The sequence below is a fragment of the Dermacentor andersoni genome, chromosome 7 (genome assembly GCF_023375885.2).
Source record: "Dermacentor andersoni chromosome 7, qqDerAnde1_hic_scaffold, whole genome shotgun sequence".
NCBI lineage: Eukaryota > Metazoa > Arthropoda > Arachnida > Ixodida > Ixodidae > Dermacentor > Dermacentor andersoni.
In genome coordinates, this window is record NC_092820.1 from 81,421,227 (window position 1) to 81,445,090 (window position 23,864).

General features: G+C 46.0%; 1 protein-coding gene across 1 annotated transcript in view; it reads right to left on the bottom strand.

The window, feature by feature from the left end:
* The window catches only part of Rat1 (5'-3' exoribonuclease 2 Rat1), a 120,542-nt gene that overhangs the window by 91,140 nt on the left and 5,538 nt on the right, over positions 1-23,864 (bottom strand). Inside the window, exons 3-10 of the mRNA XM_055072755.1 lie at positions 22,884-23,011; positions 18,505-18,616; positions 13,211-13,384; positions 6,506-6,668; positions 3,510-3,560; positions 1,139-1,246; positions 991-1,040; positions 709-834 (exon numbers count right to left, since the gene is read on the bottom strand). Coding sequence (XP_054928730.1) covers positions 709-834; positions 991-1,040; positions 1,139-1,246; positions 3,510-3,560; positions 6,506-6,668; positions 13,211-13,384; positions 18,505-18,616; positions 22,884-23,011 — 912 coding nt within the window. The remainder of the gene's footprint in view (positions 1-708; positions 835-990; positions 1,041-1,138; positions 1,247-3,509; positions 3,561-6,505; positions 6,669-13,210; positions 13,385-18,504; positions 18,617-22,883; positions 23,012-23,864) is intronic.

Below are 23,864 nucleotides of genomic sequence, written 5' to 3' on the forward strand. Positions count from 1 at the left end.
ATTCAGCTGACTTCCATTAAAATGGCAGACTGATGATACGAACACTTTAATCTGAGTCACAAAGATAATCTGCAACAATTGCATAACTGAGCTGGCTCTACGAGTGAAAGTGAAATAGGCGTTTCAACACATGAATAAATCCTATGTGTTTAATTCCCAAAGAATATAATCTAAGTGACTGGAGTTGTGCCCATGTGTACATCAATAACTCCCATTTCACCCCTCCCGCAACTTCTAACAACACACAAGGCACCACATTTCCTCAGACAAAGGCTATTTTTAAAGATGTTTCTAGCCTAAATGTGCACCTGAATGCGAGACTTATCAAACCAAAGGCAAGATTGCTGTCCATACAAATATGATAAATACAGACGATTGTTCAGCTGTTTTACATTGCATATGCCAGACAGACTGTGTGCACTAACATGTCCCACCAGTATAAACTGAAACACAAACTACAAATAGCTAATCAGAATGCCTGCTAGGCCTACTACATAGAAGTTTGACGTGTCTAATCACTTAGTAGGTGGTTTCTAAGTGCGTAAGCAATGGTCCCGTCTCTGAATTAGCCACTGTTACAAATGCATGTGAACCTGGAAACAGAACAATCCATTGCAGTTGCTTGGGAACTGCTAGCATCTGAATTTATGCTGCTGATAGCCTTGAATGAAAAAATAGAAAAAAGAACCATGAGAAATGTTATGTTACCTCAATGTCAAACTCAAATGGGAGATTGTCCATTCGGAGCTCGCGCTCAAGGTACTCGTGCAAGATGTTCAGACGAAGAAAGATGAACTCCGTCTCCGCACCCATGGGCTTTTCAAGCTCATCAAACTAAAAAAAAAAGAAAAACGAAAGAAAGGTTTAAAATACAGTCATCACATCAGACCAATGAAATACAGAATGAATGAGTGACTCAAATACGGAATGAATAAGCGACTCAAATATGGAACAAATAAGCGCCAACTTCAGCCAACACAAAGTGGTCACCTCTCCTGTCTTTTCCTTGGCCAGGCCTTGGCAGTCCTTCATCTCGTGTCCTAAGAGGAATGATGCCGGGCACCAATATAGTCACTGCATACGAAAACGGGACACTTACGCCGATAGCTTTGAGTGAGAGATGTTCAGCTAAACTTACCGAGCTGTCCACAGAGATCACAAGGTCTGGGCTGATTGGGTTTGAACTCTTCACGGATGATGGTGAAGTTCGGTTCGTGGGTGGCTAGTCCCAACATAATGAGGTCAGCTGGAAGAAAAAAAAAGAAAACCCAGATGCGGTGTATAGCCATCCTGACAAACTGAGAAAAAGGTTATATAAAAACCTACACGAGAGAGAACTGCCAGACCAGAAAGAACTGTTCGCTATTTTCAAACAAGGGTCTCGAAACTCTCACACTGGCCACTAGAACATACCGTGTATGCTCGAGTAAAGGCCGCATCTATGTAAGAGCAGCCCCTCCAATTTAAGAGCAAAAACATTATGGGAAGGAGAAAAAAAAAAGGACAACAATGCCTGAAGGCATTGCCCGTAGCGCGCAGTGTTTGGGCATTGTCGTGAAAAGCTTTGAAGTCACGGGTTTACCTAATGCCACCGCTGGCAAGGAGGACAACTGTATTCGCTGCTGAACTAAGCCCGAGATATAGGTACAATTATTGCAATAACAATGGTGCAGATTAGATGGGCGCCAGGAGCACGGTGTGCCGGCGTAAAGCAAATACTTTATAGAAACAGTAGCATTCACTCCTTTTGTACAAAGGCATCACGGGGATTGCGCACAGTTGAAAAAACTGGACTGAAGTGCTCCACCTCCATGTAAGCACCACACCTCTGTTACGATCGGCCTGCAAGGGTACTGCTCTGCAAACCTATCTCAGCCCGCTGCAGTTGTTTGGATCGACTCGCGCGAGTGGCGTCCTTCAGAGAGCCGGCAACGCTAACCAACCGTGCACTTCCTTCGGAGAACTGGAGACCACGGCAAAGTTAATTAACCATGCGCCTCCTCGTACAGCCCAGCGGCGTCGGCCAGGCTAGCCGTTCGGCGGACCGAGTATTGTTGGTTGATTCGCCGCCGCCTTCATGGTCTATTTGCAGCAAGAGAGCTTCGATGAAAAGGGTGTTTTGCGGTGCGTTTCCTCGGACCCTAGGATTCATCACGGTCTGCTGACGCTCGTGACGGCTACCAGAGAAGTCAGCTCTGGAATTAAGAGGCGCCGGCTGGGGTCAACCGTGACAACCTGGCTACGAGGACCTGCTTAACTCGGAGGGTTCTGGGAATCCAAAGTGCGTATGTGAGTGTATGAGCCCTCCCCCTCAAAGGCGGGTCGACTACGCCCCAACGGCTGTGGACGGTCCGATTGGACGAAGGTTGGACAGCAGTTTTCTCTCCCCTAGCGATCTAGGAAGGACACAGGCTTTTTAAGCAGCCGTTTGTCGGCTGCTGGGGTGTTTAGAGCTTTGGGCTCGTGTGCTGTGCGCTTCGTGCTCCTTTTTGCAGTCATGCTAGGCTGTTGAAATGTATCTCCTGTTATAATTTAAATATTGTAGTTAAACCCTGTACACCTAGTCCCGACGAAGAGCCAGGTCCTCCCTACAACCCCGACCACAAACCTAATACCTTGTCAAGACAGTGAAAAAAAAGTGCAGCCATTACAAAAGTCTACACAGTAAGCATCATTCGTAAACACCTCTCGGTCTGCATTAGATGTCGCATTAGTTGCATGGGAAATCACGATGTCCAGGTAGCCAACTGACGAAACTCGGCCTTTCAATCATTTGCTTTACATAGACCTATGGCAAAATTTTGAGACTGAAGCCAAGCAGTGGTCAAGTCGCATCTGCCGAGCATACGTCCCACGACTAGCCGTATCTTCCAGCTCGTCATCCTTAAAATGCGCTATGAAAAACACCGGCAGTCCAGTTAACAGTTTACCAAAAGCCTTCCTCAAGCAGTTCAGCATGATAATAACCATAACACCAATACAATCTTAAGAAAGTGGTGCTGGTTTTAATTAAAGAGTAAATAAGTAAATTTTCGTTAATACATCCATTACTGATAACCACATAAATCTTCATGTCTCGGAGTGTGAATGAATAAAGTGCTGAAAAAAAAAAATGGAATTCGTTTACCACTGAAGTGCTGTGATTAACAATTGCTTAATCTTCCCTAAAGCATCCGGTACAGCTGTTGTACATATATGCACTGATCTGTTGCTGCAGAAACAAATCTAATAATAAGGAGCTTTAGAAATAGGGGACCCTAAGTTAGGGGATGCCACTGGTCAGGCAAACAGAATAATGCAGAAAGACTACAAAAGAATGTAAAAGGCATACAGAAGTGTTTGGGTTCTGGGGTACACATAGCTGCTGGGGGACTATATTTCTAGAATGCTTCAATGAGCCTGAGCAAATTTGTGCTAGTGGATCAACAGGTCTTCCATAGTAGCCATTTCCAGAAGATGCAAATCCAATCAATCAAGTCCAATATAATTTATTCACAGCTGCAACTTACCATCTGCTCCACAGAGACAGTGATGTGTGTTTGGGTCGTGCTTGGGGTTAGCTGCACGAGAGCAAGAAAGAAAACAATAACTTTCGTTCCCACCAGTAGAAATCAATTTTGTTCCCTTCAGCAAACAAAGAGACAGGTCAAAGAGGTGCTTCTTAACCCTTACAATGTCACTTCCAAGGTAACTTAGGAGACTTACCTCCACACACTCCCTGCAATTCTAGAGTACAGTAAAACCTAGTTCACGCATTTAAAAAAAATGCAGGAAAACACATACAGTTGAACCCGGTTATATCGAACTTGCAAAAAAAGCCTATCAGTTCAATATAGAGCACAATTTGCTATAAGCCTGCTAAATAATTGGATGTCATAAAAGCACATACCATTTATAAAATCACTTTATTGATGAAACTAGCTTAGTTTCGCATAACTTAGTCCTGCATTTTCTTCTGCTTGTGCAATTTCGCTGCCTGCGACACACACACCTCCCCACATTGTCAAAAGGAGTCTGAGCAGCTGAGGCCGCAACCTTCTGCATTCGCACAGAAGCACCGGACTAGTGCGAGTGCACCAATCACTTCGAAGGATGCGGGCAAAGGACCGCCGTTGCTTTCCTCATTGTGCCCACTTCATTTGTGCTCGGGACGATGTCGGCGCTGTAGTCTTCGTTTTCGGGCTCTCCCACAGTCGCGACACCATCATCTGCACTCACAAACTCGTCCACCATTGATTCGTCAACAGCTTCCGGAAATTCTGACAGCTCGCACCAAACTTTGACAACACTGGCAACGGCTTCGTTGCATACATTAGAATTTACAGTCATCACCGAGCACACGTAAACCGGCACGTATGCAGAACTACTGGTACACGACCGTGCGCACGCATCGAGTGCCACGGGCACCGGGTCGCAAGTTTGGCCGCTTTAGCCCTAATTGTGCAGACAGTGCTCCTCGGAATTTTACACGCTGCAGGGACATGCGACTTATCGCATTCGGCCCGAGTTACGATTTCGAGCTTCACGACGAAAGGCGAATTCAGCCGCTTCATCCTGGCAACACTGCGGGAGAAGGCCCACAAAGCACACACACAATGAACCAGAAAAGCAGCAACAAAACTCGCACTTTCGCAATCTTGCATGACGAGAGCACAAGAGCCTCTGATTGGGTGTCTGAGCAAGCGCTGCGGGCAGGCCAAGATCATTTTTTGCAGGCGGGTGTCGGCAGCTCGCCCGAGCAGTCCAAGGCAGCGCGGTCGCGGTAGGGAGAGCGGTTGGATGGAGCAGCACCGCCGGGTTTCCCCGCTACCACAAGGGAAAGCCAACTTCTGGGGGCACTTTTCCACCACTTGACGTTCGACATATTGGGAGTCGCTGCTATTTTTGTTCGATGTAAGTGTAATTTTAGCTATATATACTCACTGTAACTATACCGTTACCAGAAATTGCTCTATATATAGAATAATTAGATGTAAACGGGTTCGATATAGTCGGGTTCGACTGTACTAACCAGGAAAACGTACGATCCAAAGTCGCAACAAAATTTAGCATAGCTGAATCTAGTTGACACCTACGTAATGTGAAGCACTTCGTAATCATCGCAGCATGATACGCCGACTTGCCCCGAGCTGGCAGGGCACGAGTGGCCCAAGAAGCACATTGTTGTTCTTGCGGCTTCGGCAAGCTTACGTTCGTGCTCCGCAGAATCAGCCTGGGCTTCTTCCGAGTGAGGCATTTTTGCGAGCAATTCTGATATGACCACTTGACACAAATCGTTGTGGCACAAGACGTCGATACAAGCTGGCACTTACAGAGCCAATTTGTGTAGTTTCCATTTCTTCAGACCCGATAGGGCAGGCGTGAACTTGTAATCACGTGCAATCACAGCCACCCAGGGATATCTACTGTTGATGGCGGTGTGCCTAATCTTTCATGTATGCAAGTCACAAATTTACGCAATATTTCGAGTTGCATTACACGTGCGCACACGCAATGCAAAGTCGTGGGATCGTTCCCCACCTGCGGCAAGTTGTTCTTTCATCCACTTTCATTGCCATTACTTTATTATTTCTTTAATTAAGTTAGTGAGTACAAGTAATTTCCCCTATGTTGTCCTTGGTGTCTTTGTTTGTTGGCTTCTTATGCTTAGTTGCCGTCACTTTTTCTGGCCAGTGCAGCCATGGCAAATCAACTTGGTAGGCCTGTATGCGCTTTGACAAATGAAGAAATTCATTTACTGGTGAATTCTGGCTCTGACGAAAGCCCAGATGAGGAACCAGCTCTTACGTAGCATGAAATTAACCAACGCGTGGGGGGGAAACGAAAAAAGGTGTCAGAGAGTGAGAGTTAAAAAGCAAATGGCAATGAAGAAATTATGTTCAACGACACATGAGAAGTGTGGCGCACCCTTGCTTTTAACTGCCTGTGCAGTATGCAAGATTTGTTGGTTCATGAAACAAATGCACAAAGAAAGAAAGAGAAATGAAATGCGCTGCTAGCATAAGCAAACTCATAAAATATAACGTTTTGCATGTTCTGCCAACCAATGGATGGCACTGCAGAGCGCATACGTCATATACTGCGGCTTGCAAGCTGCTTGCATTGTCAAATTGCAGGGTAGGTCCTCAGCGTTACCAAGGAGTTTCCAGTAGGTTTTCAACCAGTTATGCAGTTCTCAATGTTTTCAAGAATAGAGAATTAAGATCATGTGGGATTCTCTCAACATATTGGGGAGTCAAGGGCTCGAAGCATTGTTTATAGTAGAAGTAAAGAAATTAGAATTCAATGGTGTCTGGCTATTTTTGTAAAGGCTTGAACATTGATGTGAGTGGTCACTTGCACTAATTACAGCGGTGGATTTTTTTTCCTTCTCACTTTTCTAAAGGGTTGCAACAAGTGATGCAGGTTACATGCAGGGACACGTTAGGTCCACACATGTACGGCCGTCACATGTGTGCAAGCACACACAACGCCACACAGGTGTGCAAAAACCAGACAAGCGCACCTCTCTGTCTTCGAATGAAGTCCATGATCTTGTGCTCCCCCTCGCCAGGCACATTGGCGTCGGAGAGGATGACCTCAATGTTCTGCCAGCCTGGGTCATTGTTCAGCCGGTCGTGGATGTAGTAATGGAGGCACTTAGCCAGGCGATCCATGAATGGCGTTCCCTGCATTAAAAGAAAAGGGCACAATGAAGGTACTTGGAGTGAATTGGACAACGAAGAGCTGCTGCCGTTAATCACGACCATCTAAATTAAACACTCAGGCTCGCACTATGCTGAGAAATTATTTGCAATCTAGAGCACATTTAGGGTGCATTCATACCAGCAAGTCATGGAGGTTGCAAAATAATATTCCCGAATATAATTCCTGAAAACAATATTTCAAGGAAGTGACTGTTTTGGAGCGGTTGCTCACTGCTTGATTTTTGAGCTCTGCGACCGAAGCCACAAAGGCACCGGATGTCCGAATACGTGATTAGGAAAAAGGTGGAAGGAGGGACAATGACAAAATAAAAAAAAATTTCCCTTTCTTCTTTGAGGGGGAGGGGGGCATAGAAACGTCAGAAGCAGCCCTGAATAGTACAGCTTGTACAGCTATTAGACATCTTGGGTGCATGTACTGTGATTGGAGAGTGCGTATGCACACATTTATAATTAAGGCACGTTTGGGAGTCTCCCAGACAAATCGGGAGAGTTGTCAGGTATGTGCGTCACATCACTGTGGAGTGAGCTCCATTCCAATTCATTCTTGGAAAAAATTTAGCGATAAATGTTGGTTCTCACTCGGGGCATTACTAAAGTTCTTTCATGTTCGCTTTAACTCTGTCGTGTTGTAGTGTAATGCATGCAGCAGTGAAAGTCAAAAGTATTGTTCTGTTGATGATTATATTACAGTCAATGTCCAATTATTACGACTCCCTAGGGGCCACAAAAACGTCAGAAAAAATGAATGCCTTTTACTGCCCCCAAGGGCTCAAATCGCCATGGACACATCTGACATAGCTCTGAAGGCCTGCCAGCACACTTATTAGGTGTATCAGTGTTCATAATGTGAGAGGAAATGGAGAGTGCACACATGTATAATTGAGAAATACAAACTGTGTCCCGTAAGTAATCTCCTTTCGCTCTTGATATGCTTCAGTGCAATACACTATGCTCCACTGTGTAAAAGAGCTGCATTGCGGCGAAACTGACTATAGGAACCAGCATTATGCAAAGCTTGAACCCTTGCCGTGCTTTCTGCACTTCAAAGCCATCGGCAACAATGAAAAAGGCGAAGTTGGCACCATTGCCGAGAGCGGTGAATTGTTTCATTAAACAACATGGCACCAAACACGAAGCCGTATTCTGAAACGTTCGCCTTCCGCGATAGTCACATTCAATAAATCAAGCAACTGCTTACCCATGACGTCAGCGTGCACTACCAACACGCGCTCTCGAACGCTTCACATCACATGACAGAGTGCAACGTGCGAGCGCAGACCGGCTGAGGTGTGTTGTTTCTGAGTGTAGTGACTGCAGTCATTCATTTCATTATGGGGTTTTACGTGCCAAAACCACTTTCTGATTATGAGGCAGGCCGGAGCGGAGGACCCCGGAAATTTTGACCACCTGGAGTTCTTTAACGTGCACCTAAATCTAAGTACACGGGTGCTGTCGCACTTCGCCCCCATCGAAATGTGGCCGCCGTGACCGGGATTCGATCCCGCGACCTCGTGCTCGGCAGCCCAACACCATAGCCACTGAGCATTCACGGCGGGTCTGTGGCTGCAGAACGGGTTCCGTGCACTGACTACGGTTGGTTATGGCCACTTTAGGCAAAATACATTTAAATGTTTTAGTTTATATGAATCAACAAATATCACTGCAAAACAATGTGTGTAAGACGCCACCAAAAAGACTACTATAAACTGCCACCTCTCTTATCTCTGCTACACTCCACCACCAACCGAATGCAAGAAGACGTGTTCATTTATTTAATATATGTCGAGAGCACCCATCGGCGCCATGACGTTAAGGGGAGACGCGGGTCTTGAAATGTCAAAAAATCGCAAAAAAGTCGATTTTCGGAAAAGTGCGTTTTCGCTACGTTTATACATTCAAGAATCCCTCCGCGAAATCTAGAACATAAATTTAATCGGAAAATAACAAAAAAAAAACACTTATACGGGCCAGGGTGGCCGCGAAATTGGCAAAAAATTGCCAAAAATGTTCGAACTTCGCGCCGTCGTCATTTGCGAACGTGTTGGCCAGCGGGCGCCATTTTGAGCTTGTTTGGAAGCTGCTTTCTCTGTGCGTATTTTGCGCCGGTTCAAAATGGCGCAGGTGAGGTGGAACCGACGCTATCGCGTCATTTCTGAAGGATGCGCCCGTGCCGCTGATTGGCCAAAGCACGCACGCCCCCCCGCGCGCCTCGCTCCTATTGGTCTGGCGCCGTTTGAGTGCCGATTCCCGCGTTCCCGACAGGCTGGTCGCTCTCGTGCGCGCTGCGTGTTTGTGGTTTCATCGCGCCGCTGTCAACGTTCGGCCGCTCGCTTCTCGACAGCGTTCGATAAAGTGTCTTTTTCGCTGCCCGAATGGCTGGAGGAGATCGTCGTCTGAAGACTACTACGCGTCAAGCGTTCGGCAAGGCGCGAAGGCGGCCGTGGAATGCGCGATAGAAGATGGATAAGCCCGTCGTGTACCCGGAGTTGCCGGCTGCTGGTCTGCCTGAAGATTCTGCCGGATCGAGTTCCGATCTGCAACCCAGTACGTCTAGCATCAACACTTCGTCCACCCACGCCTTGCGTGTTGGCGCAGACCGTGTAGATACCGTTTTCTTCACGACCGAAGAAAGAAGCAAGTGCGCAGCGATCGCCGATAAGACGAAAACGCGCCTGGCGTCGCAGTCTGCAATGGAGCGAAAGTTTGAGCTGCTGGCTGTTGACATGAAAGAGGACGTCAGCGACAGCAGAACGGAACTTGCTATCGTGGATTTATCCGTGGTGCAAGACTTTTTTTGGACTAATGCCGTGTCCCGTGTGCGCCATGAAAACGCTGATGCTTTCGAAGGACCCCGCCAAGGAGTACAGGCTCTGTGCCAAACTTGTGCTGGAGTGCTCCACGTGTGGCATGCGCGAAAGGATCGTCGGAGGCTTCACATGTCCAACAAGGATCACACAAACAGAAATGCTTTGATAAACAAGCTTGCAAAGAGGCACAAGCCACCAACAGACTCTGCCTACAGTCCTGGGCGTTTATAGTGTGACCTTTTGCTGAATGCACAATTGTGAGAGTGTGCAAGAGATAATTTTTTTTTTTTTTTAATTTGAGTTCTGAGATTTTACATTCCAAAACCGTGATATGATTCTGGACCAATTTTGACCACTTGGGAAGCGCTACAACACAAGCACAGGAACTTTTTAGCATTTCAGCTCCATTGAAATATGGCGACCACCACTGGGATTTGATCCAAATTTTTTGTTGTAGCCATAAACTTTGTGGAAAGGACATATTTTGTTGTGGTAATGAACTCTGCACAACTTTATTTGCATAGGGATGCCATTTGTGTGCCTTCTGTTCAACAAGGAACTAAAATAGGAATGTGAAGCTTGTGGTGCTAGCTTTTTGGCATTGCTTTCAATGACTATGCATGATTTTGCAACCAATATCTCAATGTTATTTTTGCAAAATGGCCATATATACGTCATGAGCTTGTTGCTGAAAGACAGGGCTACATGGTGGTGCAATTTATATTGCCATATTGTTAGTCAATTAAAAGTTACAGTGAACTGAAAGTTCAAACTCGTTTTTCTCAGCTTCATTTTTTTGGACACCGCACACATGTTCTTTCTAAGTACCAGCAAACTATTTGGTATCAATATATTTGTGTCGAATGGATCTAGCCGGTGATGCTATTTATTTATTTCTAAAGTTGCCGGCTAAATTTTAATTGCCACTAAATACAAATGGAAATTAGCAAGAATATTGAAATTATGTTTACATCTGGTATTTTTGCATTATAATTGCACTGAGAACAATAAAAATAGCATCACCGGCTAGAGCTACTCTCTGGCGTTCTGGCCGTATACTTAGTTTTTCCTTTTGACAAAGTTAAGTTTCTGAAAAGTCCTGTAAGAAATTGATTGAATTTCTGTATTAAAAACTTTGCATCATTTGTTCTAATGAAGATATACAAAATCTAATTAGATATTTGCAATCAGCAGAAAAAGCTGAACAATACTGTTAAATATCATCCCGTTCACACTAAAATTAACAAAGTTGGTTTTGGGACCCACGTCTCCCCTTAATATCACATAGGCCAGGACTACTAAATGGCGCTGTTTATTTTCCGGTTTTGCTAAAACAGCCAATCAGCGCACGCCGTTGGCGGAGGCGTGGCCAAGGTGATAGTTTCACAGAAGGCAAACGTTTCAGAATACGGACCCAGCAGGAAGCATGGTAGCGAATGTCGAAACAGCTAGGCCTAGCATTGATGCAGTGGTGGTTACGGCTGTCAGCGGATCAATGTGCAAGAACGCTGCCTTGAGTTAGCAGGATAATCGAAATGGCAGCAGCGGTGGCTTCCGATTTCCAGACTTCCCAGAATCGGCGTCCGATTTTCCAGACTTTTTGCTGTGACCACAGGTTTTCAGTATGTGACCAAAGGGTTTCAGTATCCAAAATTTGACACATTTACATTGGCTCTATAAGTACAACAGTGCTGCAAGGCCTTAGAATTACAGGGAAAGTCCGAAAAATCCAGCATCCAAAAATTCGTCGCCGACTGCATACTACAGTGCAGTCCACTTATAACGATATCAAGAATGAAAAATCTGATCGTTATAACTGATCAACGCTATATGTGGACTGCCGTTCGCCACTTGCCAATTTGTCATTTGCACTAAAGATGGACGTTGTACAAAGTAGGCAGTGAAAAATAAGATTTTTATTTATACCTCTAAACAGAGTGTCAAGTGTTAATCGCACTGTAATAGTCAGAAATCTACACTTGCTTTCGTGGGAGTTTCAGGCTTACAACCCTGGTGTGCATCGCGTCCAGCTACTGTGCAAACACTGGTGGCAATAATTTAGCTTGCATGAAATCAGTGAGCAACTCGATCGTGGTCGGTGTCAAAGGCAGGCCATTGTCAATCTCGTTGTGACTGCCACTGCTGTCGTCGCCTCTGTCGCACAATGCCGCCGCTTGTCACGGCAAAGATTGCCGCTGAATGAGGCACCACTATCTGCACTCAGAAACTCCTCCATCGAAGCACCACCTGTTTCATCGTCAGTAGCGACGTGCTCCCAGAGCTTCGCAATATCAGCGGCTTCCAATGTCTTGGTTTCATTATCGTGGGGGGGTTTCGCCTTGGCGTACAAAGCCCGCCTTTTCTGCTGGCTGGCGTGGCCCCTGGTTGCGGCCATCATAATCACGGCACTCTAGCGCGGGCTCGTACTTCACTGAGTCTCGAAAAATTTGCAGCGCTGTCTCAAGCAACGTAGCTTTGTGCTTTGTCGGCACAGTCTTCTACTAACTGGGCTGTCCGCCTGCTTTGGGGCTGCTTCCGCGGCAAATTTTTGTGTTTGCCCAGTGTAGAAAGGGCGCACGCTTCGTTTTTTGTTTTTTTGCCTCTCTCTCTGTTAGCATGACTGCAGGCGACACGAACGCGAAGCAGCTGGCGCCATCTTTTAGCACACTGCGCCAACTTGCAATGTTCTCTGTGGCATTCACAATTGACGCGCAGGCAGGACATGCTGCGCAGTAATGGCGGCAGACATGAACTCACGTAGGCTTCCTCATGGACATGGAGGGAATCTTTTCACCCCATCTCTGCATTGTTCATTTAAGGGGAACATAGCAACGCAAATGTTGCGATTATTCTGCGTGCAAATGCCATCCAGAAGGCAAAATTTTCTATCCTTATATCCCATATTCAGCAAATAAAAATATCAATATATATGGTTATTTCTTCTCATAGCCCTAATGCATAAGTTGATACTCGCAAGCCAACTCATTGTTGTAATTGATATATCATTATATGCAGTATCGTTATAAGTGGACTGCAATGCATAAAATCGAAACAAGATTGTGGGCAAAATATCTCATGAGACAACAAAATAACAGGTGAAAAGCTAATTAGAAGCAAGCACGTGCCTAGGAGGAGATGCACACACACATGCATCTCTCTGGATGGTGAAAATTCTTGTCTACTTACAATTAAAGTAAATAATATGGGAGAATTTTAACTGAGAGAGTGAGGTATTCAGGGGCAGCGCCTTGGTCACCGTTGCACCTTGGTAACTGGTTGTGTTTGCTCACGTGACCTCTGGCAACCACCAATGGTATACAGCTCTGACTGATCTTTCGGTCCCGGACAGCACCGTAAAAATGCCCAAATAATCAAGCAGTCCAAAAAAAAATCAAACTGACCTATCGGAACGATCCCTATTTCATTAATTCGTACTCGAGTATTATGCGCATCCGTGAAAAAAAAAAAAAAAAAAGGTCCAACAAAGCTTAGAAGTTTGTCGCAACAACTACCAATTTAGGGCTACCACCGAACCCTAAAACGTTCAAGAACCACTGAAATGGTAGCAGCAAACACAAGTGCTGGGAAACACACAAACGTCAGCAGTTTTATGGTGCGCTGCAGTTAGCTCAGGTTTGAAAAAGGAAAAATCTGCACACTGTTCTGCAATGAGATTGATCAGAGGCAACTCATTACCGGCGTGATGCAGTTGCTGTCAAAGTGCTCGCTCTTGTCCTTCTCTGGTGGCAGGGGCACTCCACGATCCCGCAGCTCGGCACGGATGCGGCTCATCTCCTCGACCTTCTCGGCAGACTCCTTGGAAGCCCGGAAACGGCGAGAGCGCTGCTGGTTCATCTTTGCCCGCGGAGCCTGTGTGTTAATAAAGAGGACAAACGAGCGCTGCAATGAGAGCTCGAACTCAAATTATTATAGTTTGGTGAGAACACACATAAGGAAAAAATTTGTCACCGACATGACAGGGGCATGAAGCTACAAAGGAAACCCAGAGAGGTTTCACAGAAAGAAAGCTTTGAAGTTGAATAAAGGTTCGTCCTGGGACTTCAATCAAACCCGGAACCACTGCCTTTCTGGACAATTGTAAACATCACTTACAGCGTGTACATTGACAGAGGGACCAAAAGAATGACGGAGGCAAGCACTGACTTCAACTGATTTTTATTTTGAGTAACAAGCATACATACCAAGGCACCAAGACAAAAGCAGCCCCTTCAAAGCAAGAAGTCAGCCCGAGTACGCATTCAAAATTCAAGGTAACCATGACCGCCTCCTTAAGATGAACGAGTGTGCATGTGCGACCTCAGAAAAGCAAGTTCTTTATCTGTTAATGCAATTGACGGCTTACTAACCAAGTCACCTTCGGTGATCTTCGTCGTTATTTCGCTTCCTCTGTCTATGTACGCACTGTAAGTGATGCTTACAACGGAATACCAACTAGCCCATACCCAAACCCTGCTACAGTATATTTCTGGACAAATTGCTCTACTGGTCTGAAAACATACCGTATTTACTCGCATAATGATCACACTTTCTTGTAAAAAAAATTTACACAAATTCAGGGGTGCGATCATTACGCGGGTTAAATTTCCTGCGAAAAGAAACATTTTTTTTTTTCATCTCGCATTTGCTGCTCGATGATAACAGGTCAACAAGCAGGCAGCTGCCACAATCAGTGCAGGACACCAAAACAAAAATGGCGGTCGGCGGAACATGCCGGACGCGATTTTTCTTCTTGTGAGTACATTACGCGCATTGAAACAGTTTCTTCCGTATCAATAATGAATAATATTGTTAATAGTATTGACAAGTTTGCAACAATAACGTAGCCATGTCCACTTTGAGTGACATAGAAACACATGGTCGGCATGCTGCGGAAACTGCGGCATATGTCTTCACTGCTATCCTAATACGGCACGTTTCTGCTAAGGGTGGGCAAATATCTTAGCTGCATTGCAAGCGTCAGTGTATGAATAGGTTACACTTCTAACATATCAGTGTAAACGTGGCCACTATTGCCGCCGCTCGCTATTTGTTGCGTGGCCACGAGTGCAGACGAGAAGAATCGAAAGGCGCCTTTTTTGTTGTTGACCAAAACCATTATGATGCCTACAAATATTAAAGCCGAGGCAAGTTTGGTTGTAGCTATTTTTTGTCATGAAAGTGCGGAAAGTGATAAAAGGAATGAAATGGGGCATCTGCTTAAGAATGTTTGGTACGTGCAGACTGCTTGGTATGTCTTCAAGAGTCGTTCGCGTAGCATTTGACAGCATTCAACAAATGGTAAGCTAGAGTGCGCGTGATGGAGACCAGTATGTATACAGCTGCCCACCGCAGCAGCTTCGCCGCAATACTCTCCCGCCCATCTCGCATGAAAACGCCGGCTTGCACTCAGTTTCTCACTTCGGTTCGAGCAAATCTTCTCCAGGGTCATTGCATGCGGCATTCACAGCTGCGCGCACGATCAGAAACAGTATATAGCCATTCGTCTCGCGTGAAAATGATGACATGGACGGTTTCTTATTCTAGTACCAGCAAATGTCGCAGGTCACATTCACAGCTATTGCTACCAAAGCTATTACGATAAGCATCTTCATGTATCTGTTTTACAGCATGTGGCATTGGTACAGTGCTATTTACAGTGCCATTAGCAGCATGCTGCATGCTTCTAGTAGGCGATAATCCAAACACGCCGCCATTCCCTGCTGCAGGTGGCACAATGTGGCCGTCACGTTTCCTTCGGAAATGTGATGGCCCACGAGCTCCATTTCGTTTCGGTTTCCCGTCGCCCTCTTAAAACCACCACCACGTAATAGGAAGACAACAAAATGCATCTTGGGGCGCAGGAGCATTACCAGCTCGGCGTGCGTCGGCAGGTCGTGCTGCAACGATCTGCGTGACGCTTCCCATTACGTAGATGTCAACAACAGTTGAGCGTCATGTTTCTTTAGTTACTTCGGATCGTACATTTTCCGATTACAGTGGAACCCCGTTCATACGTTTTTCACCGGACCGGGGGAAAAAAACGTAACAGCCGGGAAAACGCAACAGTGAGGAAAACTCCGAAAATGAATGAAAAAAGTGCAGCTTCAACTATAGACAATTTATTTCCACAGAGTGCGCTTAGGACTTAAAAAAGTCCAGAATGGTGGCTTGCCGTTTCTTTCGCTCGCTATAAATAGCCACACGTTTCTCAATACCCTGGAAGGCCGCATTGCTGTCAGCGTCGCTGTGAGGTGCGACGTACCTGCGGAGGAGGTCCAGAGCCGCGACGGCTTCTCCAAAGCTAGGATTTGGCAACTCCCCGGCATCATGCGGCTCGTGCTCCTTGTCGTCACCGCGCCACGGCAATGGCAACGGACGAACGAATATACGCGGGAAATTTTGCCCTCTTCGGCGTAATCATGCTAACGTGCTAACGATTGTTTAGTATTGCTGCGGAGCGCGCGCGTCCGAGCAGCCCGGTTGCGCGCAGCGCGGCGTGGGAGAAACGTAAACAAGAGAGGAGAGCAGGCCCGATAAACAAAGAGTGACGTCAGGGCCTCTCCCGAGTTTCCTTCCTCCGTGAGTCGACCCGTCCAACAACCAAGCGGTGACCGTAATCACAGTGATGATAGTAAGATCATTTTTCACGAATGGCCACTTAGTGGCGGCCTCATGCGGCCTCTCGAACTGGCGTGCGGCTTCTTGCAGCCAGTTCCATAGCCAAGCCCGGCCAAGCCCAGCCAAAACTCGTCAAAAGCCAAAATGGCGGTTGGAGCGCGTTGTCTACTTTAGCCCTGGCGGGTTCGGGGTGCTAAGTTGCGACGTATCATGCGGGAACGTTTTCTCAGCTACAACGTAACAGCGGGGTTCCTTATACATTGGATCCTATGGAAGCTATGTCGGGACCGGATGAAAACGACGTAGCAGCCGGGAAAACGCAGCAGTGAGGAACGTAACAGCGGGGTTCTACTGTAGTACGTTTTTCCATGCGCTTTTTTCCAAAACGTACGAACGAGGTTCTACTGTACTGCAACGCCATCTCATAGTCCCGTGCAGCACTCTGCTTTCCTCTTCACCCTTTCGCCATTTTCTCCTCCTCCACTTCTCACCTCATGCTTTCACTGTAGCCTCCTTCTTTCGCCCTCTTCGCTAGTGCCAACTTTCATCACCCATGTGCTCTGCGTTCACTTTTTCATCCTTTGCTGTTCTCGTTCGCTCAGTTACGAGGCGTGCCGTCATTTAACGCAGTAGCAGGCACCTGAGAGCTGCGCTCTAAAACAAATTGGGTGACCGATATCACGAAGAGCTGAACATTATATAGACCCTTGGCATGCAGAGACCTCAGCAAGCCCACAAGTTATGGAACAGTCCAGGTCCCAGAATTGGTGTCCCGTTGCCCCTTTGGTGTCCTGGAGACGCAGCCAAAGTATACTAAATTATGACACACAGTTTACACTTAGAACTAGCACAAATTCTCACTTCCCCTGACCGCAATACACTGTGTGTGCTTCGTTGCACTATGCTGCTCTATTGTGGTGAAGCTATTATGGAATGCACATGAAACCCTTTAACCAGCATTTATCAAATGTGTTTGCTTAGTGGGCATTGTACTCTGCTGCTCAGCAGGTATGGTACCCAGCTGCAGCAGCCGTACTCTGATGCACGCAGAGGCTACTTGAGAAAGCTTTTACTCTATTTTTTTTAGATATGCGCCCTAAACATAATAAAGATTAAGCCACTAAAAAATTTTTTTTGCTCTCTTAAAATATGTTAGTTTTGTAGTTTCCTGTCGGCAGAAAAGACAAGGATGAAAAAAAAAGAGAGGCAACCTCATTCAATTGATCATGATGGTGGGTACCGCTGCAAGTGCGTACAACAAGCACTCAGAAATGGCTTATGTACGTGCACATAAATTTGGAATTTTTTAAGCCCCCATAAGTCACGAAAATGCATTCTTTATTAATTTCTAGCTTGAATACTGAGTAAATCTTTCAGAGATAACAGAAGCATGTGACCAAAAAGCTTCCATGAAAAATGCAACTTTTCAACATGCCTCTCCCCTCTAAAGCTAGCTGCAACTAAATTTTAGACCACATAACAAGCTTAGTTTGAGATAGCGTACAAATGAAGCAGCCTCTGTGCAAAATTTTACGTTTGAAACACAAATGGATCCATCATGAAAAGCTTGAAACATAGACGTCTTTGATAATGAAACTGAAATGAAAGAAAGTAAAGAAGCCCTGCAATTTGTTTGCCGGAAGTGATGCATGACCTAGAACGTTGACAACCAGCACCGCTTCTTGGCATGAGCGCAGAGATTACCAGCGCCAGCAACTTCAAACCCTGGAGGCAACATGTCGGGAGCTGCGTCACATTTTCTAACTGCCACGTGCATGCGTCATCTGCTTGGGTGATATTTAGAGACTACCAATAAGAAAATGAGACAGTTATGAGTCCTGCACATTTGCAAAGATTATTTTTAGGGTATATATACTACTCATTTAGAGCCAATTCAGCAGACGTGAAATTTCGTGGCAGTTGGCCTTTAACGGTCATCGGGTAGTCACATCATCAACTAAGACGAAAAACCAGTGAAACATTTGCATATGCAAGAAACAGGGAGCATACAGGACCAATGCTGACCAAGCAGTCAAACCCGACCCCTCCTATATGGCATCCCTCAAATTTTGTTGTGCATCCTTGTGACCCAAAAGATCAAACACCCAGTAATTTCACACTTGCACAAACTACTCGAGCTAAAGCTTAGAAGTACCAATCGTGTTTAATTAGCACATAATGGACAGCTAAGACAACAGAACAAGCTTCAGCTTCTGTGCAAGCGCTCCCTCTTTACCATCACCTCTTGTTTGTCTTGATGCCTTGCCACGCTATCTCCAAACAGATCAGCCTAATTTGGCACTCCGGGAAATGTCGCACATTAATCAGATTTCTCCAAGACTACAATTCAGGAGGTGCCAAACGGGACTCACCACTCCGTCAATGGCCATATAGAGCAGTCGCCGGGGCCGAACCACGCTGAAGATGCGGTCAATGTATTCAAAGATGGCTACCATCATCTCATCTTCATTTTTTGGAGCTGGCCTGTAGAGAAAAAAACAAAACAGTGAATGTTAGAAAGCAGTAAAAATGCAATTATCCAACAACTAAAATGCTCTTCAGAGTGCCTGCTACGTTGACATCTTCAAATTCCCCAATTTTTCTAAGTTTTCCCCAAGTGTCTCTATGAAAATTCGCTGGTATTCTATGACACTGGAGTTTCAGGCGCAAGACAGTTAAAGGTGGTCTATAGCTTACGAAGTTACTATGCCAGCCCATAATTATGAACTGCTGCCAGTAACCTGCCAGTCAGGTGGAACATACTGTCACATTTGACTGAATCCTGTGTTTCGTGATACTCCAACCACTTGGCCAAGCATACCCTAGCAAAGCATGCAAGTACATCATTTTTTGCAGATTGCATATGTTGAGTCAAACACTTTGCTTCCTTCTAGCACACGACTAGATTTGCCGTAACCACTGCAACTGCACTCTAAGAAAAAACCCGGGGAAAACGGGAGTAACTGGGCCATTAGTCCTAAGAAGGGCGCTTTCGTCCCTCAAGGGAGTAACTGCATGAATGTGCGTGCCGTGTGCAGATTTCGGAGAGTAAGTGTTTAGTCCCTGGTCGGAAAGAGAGAAACGGGAGGACGAACGGCAACAGTTACTCCCCATGCGCGTAGCTGTTTTCGTCCACATCATGGAGTGATGCGCCGAAAACGGTATTGTCCATAAATAGTGAATAGTTCGAAGTTCGTGCACTGTCTATTTAACTACGTGCAAAGCAGCACCTTGCCTCCTCGTGAGAAAATTGTGTGAAACTTAAAACTGGAATGTGAAGAGCCATACCCTTCGTGCACACACCATAAGTGAGCTATACACATTAAATGCGCAAGTCATTGATACACGGCTAGATTTTCTTGGTCAACAGTACCTAAGTGCCTTCTGTTCCAACGAGATTACGGACTTAACTGAAGCAATGTGTAGCTCAAACGGGACATGCTAAGTGACAGAAATTGTCATTCTCTGTCGTCTTAGGTGCCCCGTTTGAGCTCGCTACACGTAGTGCCTCAATTTAAATGACCCTAACAATACTCGGGCTGATTTCTTTTTGCAGTCGCTTATGGTTGCAAGTATACTCAACGTTAGACTCTCACTGCATTGCATGCACAAAATGCCAAGTCTCTTTTACATTGCCGCACTTGCGTTCCAATGCTTAACCCTGTCTGAATATCCGGTGCTGTCAACCGATCACCGTGGTGAAGTGGTTAGACTACCTGAGTTGTGAGCGAGAGGACATGCGTTCGAATCCTGCTCTCAGGGCAAGTTTTTTTTTTAGCTCAGTAATTTATTATTAGGGTATAAATGACTAATTTCATTAATTCGACCTTTGCGGAGCATTGGAACGAATTACCGTTACTCCCTTGAGGAGCATCGGAAAAGGGCAACTGTTAGTCCTCGAAGGCGTAAGCGCATGGGGAGTAACAGTTCATCCCATGTCAGTTAGTACCCAAAGGGCTAACCTCCCTACCCCTTTTAGTCCTTTTCTTTTTCTTAGAGTGTGTACCTACGTGATTTCCCTGATTCAAGGCAACAAAGGCGGCAATTCCCTATTTCCCCCTAAAAACTACAAAAACTCCAGGTTTTCCTAGTTTTCAGTGCTGGTCTCAGACACCCTGCTCTTGCATATCTATGTTATACATATACATAGAGTTTCGAAGCTCTGCCTATAAAAATGTTTCACTGTATTGTCGGTTATACAGTCAAACCCGGCTATATCGAACTCGCAAAAAAACGCCTATCAGTTCGATATAGAGCATAATTCGATATGAGCCTGCTAAATAATTGGATGTCATAAAAGCACATCCCATTTATAAAATCACTTTATTGACGAAACTAGCTTACTTTCGCATAAATTAGTCCTGCATTTTCTTCTGCTTGGACAATTTCACTGCCTGCGACGCACGCACTTCCCCACATTGTCTAAGGAGTCCGAGCAGCTGAGGCCGCAACTTTCCACATTCGCGCAGAAGCACCAGACTAATGCGAGTGCACCAATCACTTCGGAGGATGTGGGCAAAGGACTGTAGTTGCTTTCCTCAACGTGCCTACTTTCATTTGTGCTTGGTACGATGTCAACGATGTAGTCTTCGTTTCGGGATCTACCGTCGTCGCGACACCATCATCTGCACTCACAAACTCGTCCACCGTTGATTCGAATGTCCCGGAAATTTTGACAGCTCGCTCCAAACTTCGGCAACACCGACAACGGCTTCGTCGCATTCATCAGAATTTACAGTCATCACCGAGCACACGGAAACCGGCACGTATGAAGAACGCCTCGTACACGGCCGTGCGTACGTGTCGGGCGCCATGGGCACCAGGTTGCGAGCCTGGTCACTTTAGCCCTAATCGTGCTGAGAGTGCTCCTCGGAATCTTGCACGCTGCGGGGATATCGCGTTCGACGCGATTTATGATTTCGATCTTCACGACGAAAGGCGAATTCTGCCGCTTCATCACGGCAACACTGCGGGAGAAGGCCCACAAGGCGCAAACACGATAAACCAGAGAAGCAGCCAGATAACTCGCACTTTCGCCATCTTGCATGAAGAGCACACAAGAGCCTCTGATTGGCTGTCTGAGCAAGCGCTGTAGGCGGGCCAGGATCATTTTACGCTGGGGAGTGTCGATAGATAGTGATCTAAAGAAAGGAAGGACGCTTGATTCTGCAACCCGTGAGGGAGCACGGCGAAGCGTCGTCAGGGGAGAGGAAGGGGGAAGTGAAAGATGATAGAGAAAGAGGGAGGATAATAGACTTCACTATGCGCGACAGGGGGAGTGTCGACGGCTCGGCCGAACAGCCCGAGGCAGCGCGGTTACGGTAGGGAGAGCGGTTGGATGGAGCCGCGCCGCCGGGTTTCGCCGCTGCCGCGAGGGAAAGCCAACTTCAGGGGGCACTTTTCCGCCGCTTGACGTTCGATATATCGGGAGTCACTGCAATATTTGTTCGATGTAGGCGTAATTTTTGCTATATATACTCATTGTAACTATACCGTGACCAGAAATTGTTCGATATATAGAATAATTCGATGTAAACGGGTTCGATATAGTCGGGTTCGACTGTAATCGTGCTGCTTTTAGTCTGAGAGCAAAACTACAGTTGAACCTTGTTGCATCAAACATGGGCAGAACAAATTGCTGCTTATTTCGAACAACTGTCAAATCCCCCAGAGAAATTACGTTTATTTTAGACTTTACACACTGACACTGATATGAAGCTGACATATCGAACTCTGCAGCATCGAAGAAATAGGTGGCAGGCTTTCTGGCAACACATCGGAGGGTAGTGGTTGGCGTGAAAGGCACCTGCAGCTCTTTGCATGAGCTGCGGTGCCAATCTGCTGTTTGCACTCAAGCTACTTGCTGTCAGCAGAGGCTCTTCGCGTGCTAGTTGTGTGCGATGCTGCCGTGCCGTAATGCATCCTACGCAATAACAACCGACACAAAGAACCAAATGAAGCTGAATTGAATTATGGTGCTTTACGTGCCAGAACCCTAATCTGATTGTGAGGCGTGCCGTAGTTAGGGACTCTGGAATAATTTGGACCACTTGGGGTTCTTTAACGTGCACCCAAATCTAAGCACACAGGTATTTTCGCATTTCACCCCCGTCAAAGTGCAGTCGCCGTGGCCGGGATTTGATACCGCAACCTCGTGCTTAGAAGCCCAGCATCATAGCCACTAAGTAACATTGGCCAGAAGAGCATTGGCCATAATACTGGAAGGTGGGAAGGGGAGAACAGCCCCGAATTGTTATTTTTCCCCAATTCACACATTTTGTAAGATACGTGCCCACCTTTATTACCAATGATTTACCTTTAAATGCTGTACACAAGCACCAGTGCACTACCTGCAACAGCACAAACTGACATGCAACTCATGGTCTTTAGATTGCATTGACTGTTTCAGTGATCCTGCTGCTGACGATTTCACCTGCTACCGGCACTTGTCTGAATGAGCTTGCGCGAAGCCTTTACCTCTCTGGCGTCCATTGACAATCCCAAGACTTTCAAGCATATGGTTGGAGACTAAAAGGTGAAATGTTTATGCAAACAGTATTTAGGCACACTTTTCTAAAAGCTTTACAAAACATTCGTAATATCGCAGATCACGGTGAAATTCGTAAGCCTTAGGAAATATTGAGGACAGTTGGAAGACAGTGAAGCCAGGGTAAAGGGCACAATGGAGGTTCCGACTCTGTTTCTGATTGCCCACCCACCTCAAAAGAAAAGAATGACAAATGTAACTTGCTTGTTTTCCGGATGACAACAGGGATGTATAATTCCATTCATGTCCAAGTACAAGTTGTCGAATTCTACATCATTTGGATTCGGCTTTGTTGTGTCCACCGGGATCCTGACGCCATCAACAACCTGCGGCTAAAATTTTAAAAAAGCAAGAGCATCAACATAATGTGATCCCGATCTTTTAACAGAATTTTACATTCAAGAGCTACAAACAGGCAGAGACTGAAGCCACAATGCAGTGCTCCAAGGTTTTTTTAATGCATGCGTAAGCCTAAAAGTACACGACCGCATTGTGACATAATTTGTCTTAATATGCTTCCCTTCATCATCATTCAATCAACTGGAATTTGTCTGGTGAAGTCAGTATTCGTATTTTAGCACTCACAATGTTTTTTAACTTCCCAAACTTTTTTTCTTGCTTTCTGGTATTTACACAGCCATTCACTGAACGATGACGTGTCGTTGACTCCCACTCCTACAGCAATGCAACCACCATGGCAGAGAATCAAACCTCAACTCCGAGGTCTGTAGCTCGAAAGCTTGCATAAATCACCGCAATCCCGGCAGATTCGAAAGCATTTCGATAATGTTTCGGTAGGCAGACACGAAGGCAGCAGCATGGGTAGGACTAAAGGAGCTGATACCATAGAGTTGTTGACATCCTAATGGTACCTTCAAATGGTCCTTACTGCACTCCTGTTCGGTTTGCAGTAATGTGGAACCTTCTCAAGACCGCAGTCATGGCAAGTCATGCCCGAGCTGCACGTTCAGCTGCTCCCAGAGCAATCGGAGGGGATGCGTGACCGGAATTCTGTAACATCTCAGTTATGCTCCCAGCTAGAAGGTGAGGGCACCTCCAGAAGCTCCAAGCTGGAGCGCTGAGCTTAGTATGAACCAGGCAAACATGTTCCAAGCAGGCGAAACCAAGCAGCTGAATGCAAAGCATGCTGCCAGAGTACTCTACATCGCTCGAAACACTTAAATT